The sequence below is a fragment of the Euprymna scolopes genome, chromosome 46, assembly GCF_053919585.1.
Source record: "Euprymna scolopes isolate OS-2025 chromosome 46, ASM5391958v1, whole genome shotgun sequence".
In the NCBI taxonomy this organism is placed as follows: Eukaryota; Metazoa; Mollusca; class Cephalopoda; order Sepiida; family Sepiolidae; genus Euprymna; species Euprymna scolopes.
The window spans coordinates 138,743,973-138,755,973 of NC_136527.1; the positions used below are offsets into that span (position 1 = coordinate 138,743,973).

Here is a 12,001-nt window from a genome sequence, read left to right on the forward strand (position 1 = left end):
TAACTGAATATATAGTAATGATTTAAAAAGTTAAAAAAAAATAAAAATAAAAGCCATTCTTTACATGGGAAGGGAATTGTGCTTCTTTTTTTTTTTTTTAACTATTCTGTATGTTCACCGAACAATTTAATAAATAAAACATGGTACTTTATGGAGAGGAGGTACCGTGCTGAAATAATAATACTATTTAGAAAGCCATTCTTAACATGGAGAGGAGAGAGTGTTTTGAAACTATTCTGAAGTGAGCATTGTTTGGAAAGTAATGTACACACATGCAGACAGACAATTTCACTTTTATATATAGATATTCCATATTATATTACTATGCATTATTTGTTGACTTTATTTTTTGGCAATGACAATTCTATAGCAAGCCGTATTTTCCCGAATGTCATAGAAAACACATGGATTGAATACAAAGTCAAATTCATTTTTAAGTTCAAAATTTTGTAGATTCCCAGTGTTTTACAAGGTACACGGGAAGAAGGTTGGAAGTTATATGAGCCGAAACATTGTGATGTGGTGTACCATTACCCGAGAAGAATGGCCAGTTGAGGGTGAAGGGATCAGTGTTTTGGGCCAATTTTTTTTATGTTTGTTGTCCGAAAGGTCGAGGCTTAAAATGATACCATCGCTGTTGTCAAAAGTTTTTGCAACACACACACACACACACACACACACACACACACACACACACACACACACACACACACACACACACACATTTTGCTTTATATATATATATATATATATATATATATATATATATATATATATATATATATATATATATATGGTAATCGTGAAGAAAGAGAGAGCCTGTTTCTTCCGTTTGACTATAGGTGGCGTTAATGTCTGTCCACCCAGTTACGGAAGCACAAAATGTATATAATGGCACCGTTGAAATAAAAATAAATGTTTAATTTTAAACATGTTTTTTTTGTTTGTTTGTTTTTTGCACACATATTTAAGTTTTATTTTTCCAAACATTTACGTTTTGTTGCTAGTTTATTTTCAAACATTTACGTTTTTTTTGTTTTTAGTTTTTTTTTGTCGTTTATTGCAGGCATAAACTAAATATTTTTGAAATATTTTTCTTTTAGAAAAGTTTGCTTATGCACTTATTGAACCGCGCTATTTTTTAAAAATTTTTTTATAGTAGTTTCAAGTAATATTCAGGTTTTACAATATCCCTTTTCAAATATATATATAAATACTCGCGGAAAAAGTAAAATAAGTCCAGAAAAATTAAGAAAAAAGAGGGGGGGTCCATAAAAAAAAAAGATAAAAGAAAAAACGTTGACTTTTTTTATTATAAGAACGTAAAAAATACTCGCGGAAAAACGGTTGTACCCATAAATATGTTTAAAAGAAAAATATAGCAAAAACATTTAATTTATGCTTGCAAAAAAAAAAAAAAAAATTTAAATTAAAACAAAAATAACGTAAATGTTTGAAAATAAACCAGCAACAAAACGTAAATGTTTGGAAAAATAAAACTTAAATATGTTTGCGAAAACAAAACAAAATAAAACTTAAATATGTTTGCAAAAAAAAAAAAAAAAAAAAAAAACATGTTTAAAATTAAAATATAATAAAAACATTTATTTTTATTTCAACGGTCGGTGCCATTATATACATTTTGTGCTTCCGTAACTGGGTGGTGTAGGGGACTAGGATATATATAAATAGCCCAATCCCGTTACAAGAGAATAATGAAACGAATGAGGAATTGAAGGAAACAAAGGCTCAGTTAATGGATAAGATAAACGTGGTTTATTTGCTATTGAAAGAAATGAACGTTTTAGTTACAATATGTCCGCACGTATGTGGCCAATGTTCGTTGCAGGACTGGTGTTGTTGCAAGAAAGGAAATGTGTTTTCATCTCAAGTTCGGGTCACTATTGTTTGTTCGCGCGTGGGAAGAGAAACAAATGTTGTAGGAAAATTGAGAATGGTAGTTCAGCTTGTGTATGCATTGATCAGGAGTGACTTTTGTAGGGTATTATAATTAAACAAAGCGTACTTATCTTTTCAGACGACGGGGGGGTGGTAAGTGGCGGCCAGTTGCGGTACTTCGGTGATATGTATCAGGCTTTTAACTGGAGAGCGACGACTACATTTATCACCCTAGCAGCGCGGAGTTTTTTTCTCCTGTATTTTCTTCTTCTTTTTTTGTAGGTCCGGTGGAAGAATGTCCGTGCGTTCACTGACACAGCTGGGCGAAACTCTTTCCTTCTTTTCTTCTTCTTTCTGGTCCCCTCCTTTTATAGTCGTAAACCGGCTCCCAGCGGCTGTCATATTTTAGGCCTTTATTTTCGGCGGGGAGCTCTGCCATTGGTTCATAATTCTTTTTATGGTTTCTTATTTTTCTTTTTCCAAACGGAAGCGATGCGTGGAGCCATGTGCAAACGAAGATTTTTTTACTTTGTCTCTTATGCTGGAGACGTTAGCATCCGGTTGGCATGTTCCCACACACATCGCCACCCGAAATAGCGGAGCTATCTCGAGAGTGTCCGTGAGGAGTTTGGTGGATGGAGTAGTCCATCCTTTTTGCGGTGTGGAGTGGGGGAGCGAACATTTTGGAAAAGGACAGGTTTTTGTTCCTACCCCCTTTATATATAGTAGACGTGGTCCTTGTGTCTCGCAAAGCGAACGCGTCTACCTGAACGTGTTACCGTAGGTTCATTTGGTGAGTCTTCTATGTCCTGTGTTGGGGCGGACATGTCTCCTGGTGTAATGTCATCTGTTGTCATCAGTTCGGTGTGTGCATTGTTTGTGTTTCTGTTGTTATTAGAATTACTGAACTTGACTGGTTTTAGTCTTTCTACTGAGACTGTTTGTATATCTCCCGATGGCAGTTCAATTTGAAAGTGCTTGTTTTGCCTTTGGATGACCCTATGTGGTCCAGAGTATGGAGCTTCCAGTGGTTTTCGAATCCTATCCCTTCGAAGCCACACATGGGTTGCCGATTTTAGCTCTTCTGGTATGAATGCCTTTTGTGTTGTATGTAGCTGTCCTTCTGAGAGGAGAGCCATATCCAACTTTTGCATCTCTTTGGCCATTTTTCTTATGTCTTCTCCATGTAGATCTGGATTTTCTTGGCTCATTATTAGTTTTGGCAGTAGTAGTTGAGTCCCTGTAACTGCGGCAGCAGGGGAAAATCCTTGATCGTTAGGCACGTTTCTAATGCCGAGCAGTACGATTGGTAGTGCATCAAGCCAGCTCTGCTGTCGTGTCATGATTGCAGTCTTTAGGGTCCGGTGTAGCCTTTCGATCATTCCATTGGTTTTAGGATGATACGCCGTCGTGCGGAGTCTGTGGAATCCGATTATCGTGGATAAATCTTTGAACAGCTCACTCTCAAACTGGCTTCCTCGGTCTGTAACCACATGTAATGGAACTCCAAAACGGGAGATCCATATGGTTAAGAATGCTATTGCGATGGTAGAGGCAGATGTGTTCTGCAGAGGTGTGGCCTCCACCCATCTTGTTGCTCTGTCAATGCATGTCAATACATATCTGGCTGGAGATGTGTATACACCATCATATGTGGTGGCGGGTGGTAATGGTCCAATGATGTCGATATGTACTGTTTCGAATCTCCCAGATGGTAGGGAGAATGGTGTGGTTTCTGTTTTAGTGTGTCTGGAGATCTTATGTTGCTGGCATTGAAGACAGCCTTTAGCCCAATTTCGTATATTTCTGTCCATGTCTGGCCAAAAGTATCTGGATTTTATCAACTTGGTTGTTGGTGTTGGTCCTGGATGCGAGATGGTATGAAATGTGTCAAAAATGTTCCTGCGTAACAGTTCGGGTATGTACGGTCTGGGAGTGGGTGTTGATATGTCACACCAGATGGATGACCCTTGTAGTTCGTATGGCTTTAACTGACTTTCGTATTTACGGAGTTCATCGTCAGTTTTCTGTGCTTCGCAGATGGCTGGTAAATCGCAAGGATCAATGGTCACTGCGCATGTTGGTCGAGATAGGCAGTCAGCAACAATGTTGTCTTCTCCTCTGATATACAACACATCTACAACATATTCTGTGATGATTGACAGGTAACGTTGTTGTACATCAGATTTCATTGGTGTCTTTTTTTTAAATGCTAGGGACAGTGGTTTGTGATCGGAGAAGAGGGTCACATTCCTACCTTCTATTTGAGGTTTGAAATGCAATACCGCTTGGTATGCTGCTAATAGTTCTCTGTTAAAGGTGGAGTATTTCTTTTGGCTCTCCGATAACTTTCGTGAGTAGAATCCAATAGGTATCGACTCCCCATTTACTATCTGATTCAGTGCTGCTCCTACCGCGTAGTTGGAACTGTCTGTGACCAAGTGATATTGTGTGGCCTTCGGATCAGGATGTGTCAATGCGGATATTTCTGCTAGGATGGTTTTTATTTTTACAAATGCTTCTTTTTCGGGTGGGCCTAATTCCAGTGTTTTAGCTGCGGGATTGCGTTTAATGGCTTCCGTCAAAGGCAGTAGCACATCTGCAGCCTGTGGGATTAATCTTCTGTAGAAATTGACCATTCCCAGGAATCGCCGGAGCGATTTAGAGTCTGTTGGCTCTGGAAAATTTTTTATATCTTCCACTTTCTGTGCCGTTGGTGTAAGTCCTTCAGCACTTACATTGTAGCCCAGAAATTCAATGTTATCTCTGAAAAATTGGCACTTGTCAACAGAGATTTTAAGGTTGTTCTCTTCAAGAAGTAAGAGAACTTTTCCAAGGTCATGGTGGTGTTGTTCCTCAGACTCTGAAAACACCAGGATGTCATCGATGTATACGAAAACGCAGCCCACCTCCCTGAGTATGCTGTCCATAAATCTTTGGAAGGTTGAACTGCTATTTCGCAACCCGAAAGGCATAAATACATATTCAAAAAGGCCAAATGGTGTTATCACGGCAGTTTTTTCAATATCAGCCTTCTGAATGGGGATTTGATGATATGCTTGTAACAAATCAATCTTTGAGAATACTCTCTTTTTAAAAAGCTTGGCTCCGAGGCTGTTAATGTTTGGGATTGGGTATCTGTCTGGTCTTGTCAGGTGGTTCAGGTATCTGAAGTCACCACACACTCTCCATTTTCCGGGGGTTGATTTCGGAACTAGGTGTATCGGTGAGGACCATGGGGATTTTGATGGTCTTATTATTCCAGCCTTTAAGAGTTCTGTGAATTCTTGTTTTGCCACCTCATATTTCTCTTCGGACAGCTGTCGGACCTTGGCGTAAGTTGGGGCACTATCTCCAGTGTCTATGACATGGGTTACTCTTGTGTTAGATGCTGGACGTTGCTCTGTGCGTGGAGTGGTAAGCTTGGGGAATTTTTGGAGGAGAGACTGCATCGTTCCTGGTAGACTGTCATGGTTGTTTACCGTTATATTTTGTATCTGGGCTGTGACCCGTCCACCTTGTACATATCGGCGTGTTGTCTCATCCACCAGTTTACCATCGCTGCAATTCAAGATGAGACCGTAGTGCCGAAGAAAGTCTGCACCTAAAAGGGGGTTGACAGTGTCTGCGATCACAACTGTCCAAGGGTATGAACGGCGTAAACCTGGAATAATAATGTCCACTTGTATTTCCCCAAAGCATTTTATGGCATCTCCATTGGCCGATGACAAACGTACAGGTGTGGAATTGATGGTTATATCAGGTGCCAGACTGTGTGGTAGTATTGTAACAGAGGCACCTGTATCTATAATGAAATTTACTATATTTTGTCCGATTTTGGTGGCAACCTCAAATAGTTGCGAGTAGTCGGTTGCTGTTCCAACCCGCATTATAAGTTTCCCGAAGTTTGGTTAGGTTGCCTGACGGGTGATGATGGTCTTGATGTAGGTATTATTTTGCAGTTCGATTTTTGTGGCCATCTGCACCATGGTTTGCAGGTCCTCGATTTTTCCGCAAAGTACAAGTGCCCACGACAGATTTGGGGTTTCTGGTCCTCATAAAAGGGTCGTACATTACTGTGTGTTCTTGTAGCAATGTTGGTGGAAGCTAAATTTCCGTTGGCTCTTGGTGGTGGTGCGGTAACATTGTGCACATACTTGGGTCTCAGAAAAGGAACTATTTCATCCGCCAATGTACCCAATTCATATACAGAGGCATTTTTTACCGCTGCTATAACCGGGGTTATTTCGGTGGGAAGTGCTTGAATAAATTTGTGGCGCACGAGTTCCTCTCCCACACCTACTTTACTAGCTGTCGCCATCAGTTGCTGTAAATATGTGGACGGCTTTCCTGTCATAGCTGTGGTGCCAATAAGTCTGTTGAACAACTCAGGTTTTGATTGTTCATGCATATTTATCACAGCCTCTCTCAGTTGTGTATAACTTCTAGAAGCAATGATGGTGGTGGGTAGGTTTGAAATCAAATCAGGGGGAAGATTTGAGAGGACATGATAGAATCGTGTGGTCTCGTTGGATATGTTCCTCAGTTCGAATTGGGCTTCGCATATGGCGAACCACCCGTCCACAGCGGCATGCATGAATCCCGGTATCTTTACAGAGACTGCTGACACAGTATCCTCCATTTCGAAATTTGTGGGTTAAGCGTTTGGTGGTTGACAAAAAATGTTTAATTTCTTAGCGGATTGCTGTTTGTCCTGTTGATATAGTTATACTTTTTTTTTTTTTTTTTTTTTTTAATAGTTGGGAACCCGGAGGTTTATTTGGTTAATGACGGTCTTAATTAGAGCTGGTAGGATGTTTGTAGGTGTGTGTGGATGCCTCGTTCAATCTCATCCATTTCATTTAAATAAAGGGGTCACCATATTTGTAGGGGACTAGGATATATATAAATAGCCCAATCCCGTTACAAGAGAATAATGAAACGAATGAGGAATTGAAGGAAACAAAGGCTCAGTTAATGGATAAGATAAACGTGGTTTATTTGCTATTGAAAGAAATGAACGTTTTAGTTACAATATGTCCGCACGTATGTGGCCAATGTTCGTTGCAGGACTGGTGTTGTTGCAAGAAAGGAAATGTGTTTTCATCTCAAGTTCGGGTCACTATTGTTTGTTCGCGCGTGGGAAGAGAAACAAATGTTGTAGGAAAATTGAGAATGGTAGTTCAGCTTGTGTATGCATTGATCAGGAGTGACTTTTGTAGGGTATTATAATTAAACAAAGCGTACTTATCTTTTCAGACGACGGGGGGGTGGTAAGTGGCGGCCAGTTGCGGTACTTCGGTGATATGTATCAGGCTTTTAACTGGAGAGCGACGACTACATTTATCACCCTAGCAGCGCGGAGTTTTTTTCTCCTGTATTTTCTTCTTCTTTTTTTGTAGGTCCGGTGGAAGAATGTCCGTGCGTTCACTGACACAGCTGGGCGAAACTCTTTCCTTCTTTTCTTCTTCTTTCTGGTCCCCTCCTTTTATAGTCGTAAACCGGCTCCCAGCGGCTGTCATATTTTAGGCCTTTATTTTCGGCGGGGAGCTCTGCCATTGGTTCATAATTCTTTTTATGGTTTCTTATTTTTCTTTTTCCAAACGGAAGCGATGCGTGGAGCCATGTGCAAACGAAGATTTTTTTACTTTGTCTCTTATGCTGGAGACGTTAGCATCATGTTGGCATGTTCCCACAGTGGACAGACATTAACGCCACCTATAGGCAAACGCAGGAAACAGGCTCTCTCTTTCTTCATGATTACCATATATATTATCTCGCAAATAAACAAAACAGCGAAAAAACAAAAATTGCTTATATTATTTTGGTGATGCAAAAGAGCAAGCGACTCGACGTGAACAGCAAAGGGTGTCAGATAAAAAAAATTTTCTTTTCATGAAAAAAAAAAAAAAAAAAAAATTCAAATATTTCATAAAGTAATATTTTATAATACTAAAAAAAGAATCAAATTCAAAACTGAAACAATATTTGATTTTATGCAAGAAAAAAAAAGTGCGATTTTTTTTCTTTTAATTTTTTTGCGGACGTTATTTGCTGCGGACTTTGAGTCGCCTATTCTTCTGATTTACCATATATATATATATATATATATATATATTTCTCACCTACTTACTATGATAGTCATTTATTTTTACACTCTTATTTCCACTCTGCCCACTTTGCACTGTAAAATTTTTATTTTTGGTGCGTATTTATTTTTCAGGGTGTTGCTCTATTCCTTTAGATTTGATTTTGGCTGTACATAAGAATACGGGTAAATTTATACAAACACCGTGACAGCGAATTAACCCTAACCCTAACCCTAAACCCTAACCCTAACCCTAACCCTAACCCTAACGCTGTCACGGTGTTTGTATAATAATACCAGAATACGGACTAGTGTGGATGCCCGGTGTTGCCCGTGTGTTTGTCTGTGTAAAAAAAAAAAAGGTTTGGCAGGCAGGTAGGCTTGAACCCGAACCCTTGATGCGGAGGTCAAAAAGAAAGTGTGAAAAAAACCTGATATCTTACCGTTTGGCCATGACGGGACAGGAACTGAAAAGCGTTTTTATTCAACGATTAAAAAGTTTAGTGACAGGTGCGTGAATTTAATGAGGTCAAACATCATGCCATAGGGGGATGAAATGATGCACTTAACTTTGGCTGCAAGCCAGTTTCCCCAAGATGTTGGGGAAAACCAGCTCCCCCATAAAGAGAGGAGTGTCCAAATGAATAGCAATTGTCTGATATGATGGGTTTCTCCCGCATTGATCAACAAGAACAGAAAAGAAAGTCTAAGAAAATCTGACATATTGCCGATGCTCCATCATCCGATCGGAAGTTCGCAACATTGAAATTAAGTCAATCAAACCGATAGACTTGCAAAAAATAGCGATGCAAAAAAAAAAAAAAAAAACACCCCTCCATGTAGAAAATCGGGCAGTTGGGGGCGAAGGAATTAGTGTTTTTGTACCAATTTCTCTCAAGGAACAAGACATCATTATGAAGAAAACAAAAATAAAACTTAATCGGACTGACATCGCCTTGATAAAGCCAGGTTATTCGCGAAAATTCGGACTTTCATAACAACAAGATTTCAAAATTTCTCATTTAAATTCATACAAAAACGTTTTTCTAAGATGTCTGACTTAAATTCCGTGCTTAAACCAAGCGACATAGATTTAAACAGCACCAAGACAAGAAATATTATCTCTTCGAGGAGGCTTCGACCTCTGTGAGAATTTTAAATTGTTTGACTTACTGAGGGTAGGTCGGTGGGGAAGAAAGAAATGCTAGTAGCTATGACCAACATGGCTGGTGGTCCGTTAAGCAAAGAATCTGGGTGCCTGTTGAAGAGAGTTTGGGGTATATAAAAGGAGTGGCTGCTCTATGGTTGTTGTTGTCTTTCTGACAAACTACGCTTCGACTATCGTTACTTTTACAAGAAAAGACTGCTTGTAAGCAACGTCGACATTTCATTGGAAGACTTCAAACGTTTTGTCTTTGCCACCATGAAACATTATATAAAAGAATACCAAAACATGAGATTCATTTATGAGAAGTGGAATGCGGTCTCCATTTTTTATTGAATTCCAGTTCCGTGTCAAACGGAAGTGAAGGTATCTCCGAGACTTCTTTACTGAAGAGTTCTTTAAGGGGAGGTAATGGTTCATACTATCACATCCCTCTTCTTTCAATAATTGAAATGGAAAGAGAAAAAAAAGGAATTTATTTACAATGATGAGATAAAAAAGAAAATAAAAAGTCAGTTAGTAACTGTCTCATCTCTGATCTGGTGCTTTGAACTGTCGTATGGTTGCTATAGGTGCCCGTGTCTGGCACTCCATGGGGTGTACGTTTGAAAGGTGCCTGTTGACATTGCGTACTGTCCGTCTCTATACTCGATGAACCGTCCCTGGTAGGTTCCTGAGGAATTTCAGTGGAGTGCATGTCTGGATGTGCTATGCTTCTGGAGGGGATTACTCTAAGATGCTGTCGATTTCGACGAAGAGTTTTTCCGGAGGGGGTCTGTACTATGTACGACCTTGGTTCTTGGTCCAATTGTGTGACAACTGCAGGAGACCACTCACCTGCTTTTTTTTACAGTGATCACCACTTATCAAGGCCCGGAAGCCACTCAGGGATAAGGGTTATTGCAAGTACATTACGTTTGTGTGGAGATTTGATGAAGTGTTTACTTAAGGGGGCGGTTCATTAGGAATTTGTTAATATTGGACTTGAAGACATCCAAGTTGTAGTCAGGTGGTAAGCAGGCAGATGGTACAGAGTTCCACAGGCGTGCAGTTCTAAGAAAGAAGCTTTGTTCATGGAATCTGCGTTTTGATTTAGGCACAGATAAAGAGTGGGGGAAATTTTTCACAGTGGATTCAGCTAGACGGTTGTTTTTCGTGAAAGATTGGCGAGCGGGGACCAGAGATTGGAGTTCAGACAAGCACCTGCCATGGAAATAGCGATAAAACAAGGATAGGCTCGTAACGTCTCTTCTGTGGGAGAGAGGTTGCAGGGTAGAGAATAGGGCATCCCCCACTAAGCCACAAAGTCTATTTTGTACTCTGTCAAGGCAGGATAGGCTGTTTTTAGCAGCTCCTGCCCAGATATGGCAACAGTATTCCATCCTTGGACGTACTTGGCTTTTATATAGATAGAGAATTGCATCAGTAGTGAGATATCTTCTGGAGCGGTAGAAGGATCCCACCATCTTTCCAACGACCTTGGCAACAGACTTGATGTACGTGTTCCATTTCAGATCAAAATGCTTCTTTATTTAACACACGTACAGGTTGTCCGATGGGCAGTCTGGGCAGCTCTTTTGTATGTTGATCATGGTACATCTTCTGTTTTTCTTGCTTCTGATACAGTCGTTCCATTATTTTCTCCTTGTTAGCATTTTGGTTGGTGCATTTGGCTGGGATATTCCCTGTGAACTTCCTTTGGTATATAAGCTCACCTGGTGAGGGAAGGGTAGATCTAAAGGAGTCGAACGCAAGCATAATAGTACCGTATCCAAGTCATGAGCGCTTGAGGCAGCTTTTTTGAATGCAGATTTCACTCCCTTTTTTTCTTTGCCCCTTACTTGTTGGTAAGCTAATTCCGACACCTCTTATAACAACATTATGAAGAAGAAAAAAACATTAATCGGACTGACATCTCCTTGATAAAGCCAGTGATTAGCAAAAATTCGGACTTTAAAAACAACAAAAAAGTAAACAAAAATGATTTTTCATTTCAAAACGGTTTCAGGCTTTCAAATTTTCTCATTTAAATGCATACAAAAATGTTTTTCTAAAATGTCTGACTTTCCATTGCTTAAATTTCGCACTTAAACCAAGCGACTACATACACGGATCTTAAACGTCACTGAGACAAGACATATTTTCTCTTCAGGAAGGCTTCGACCTCTTATAACAACATTATGAAGAAAACAAAAAATAAACTTAATCAGACTGACATCTCCTTGATAAAGCCAGTGATTAGCGAAAATTCGGACTTTAAAAACAACAAAAAAGTAAACAAAAATGATTTTTCATTTCAAAACGGTTTCAGGCTTTCAAATTTTCTCATTCAAATGCATACAAAAATGTTTTTCTAAAATGTCTGACTTTCCATTTCTTAAATTTTGCGCTTAAACCAAGCGACTACACACACGGATCTTAAACAGCACTGAGACAAGACATATTTTCTCTTCAGGAAGGCTTCGACCTCTTATAACAACATTATGAAGAAACAAAAAAAAACTTAATTGGACTTACATCTGCTTGAGCAAGCCAGGTTACTGGCGAAAATTTGGACTTTCACAACAACAAAAAAGTAAATAAAAATGATTTTATCATTTCAAAAGGGGTTAGGGTTAGGGTTTCCAATTTAAATCTCAGGTATGCTTTTTCTCATCACCTTAGACGTATGGGCTATAGAGGTTTATCAGGTTTGTGTCTAACTCTCTGACTCCATAGAAATAAAGGCTTCGACCTCTTATAACAACATTATGAAGAAAACAAAAAAAAAAACTTAATCGGACTGACATCTCCTTGATAAAGCCAGGTTACTGGCGAAAATTTGGACTTTCACAACAACAACAAAAAAG

The 12,001-nt window shown here is 39.3% G+C and overlaps 1 protein-coding gene across 1 annotated transcript; it reads right to left on the bottom strand.

Moving 5' to 3' along the window:
* Nucleotides 1–5,788: 5,788 nt before the first annotated feature.
* On the bottom strand, nt 5,789–6,541 carry LOC145270214 (uncharacterized). Its single transcript, XM_080125846.1, has one exon. The coding sequence runs from the start codon at nt 6,539–6,541 to the stop codon at nt 5,789–5,791; it is 753 nt and encodes a 250-aa protein (XP_079981972.1).
* Nucleotides 6,542–12,001: the final 5,460 nt, after the last annotated feature.

What these genes read in the sequence shown, in the direction of transcription:
- LOC145270214 (XM_080125846.1), bottom strand. Translation starts at nt 6,541, where the DNA reads ATGGAGGATACTGTGTCAGCAGTCTCTGTAAAGATACCGGGATTCATG.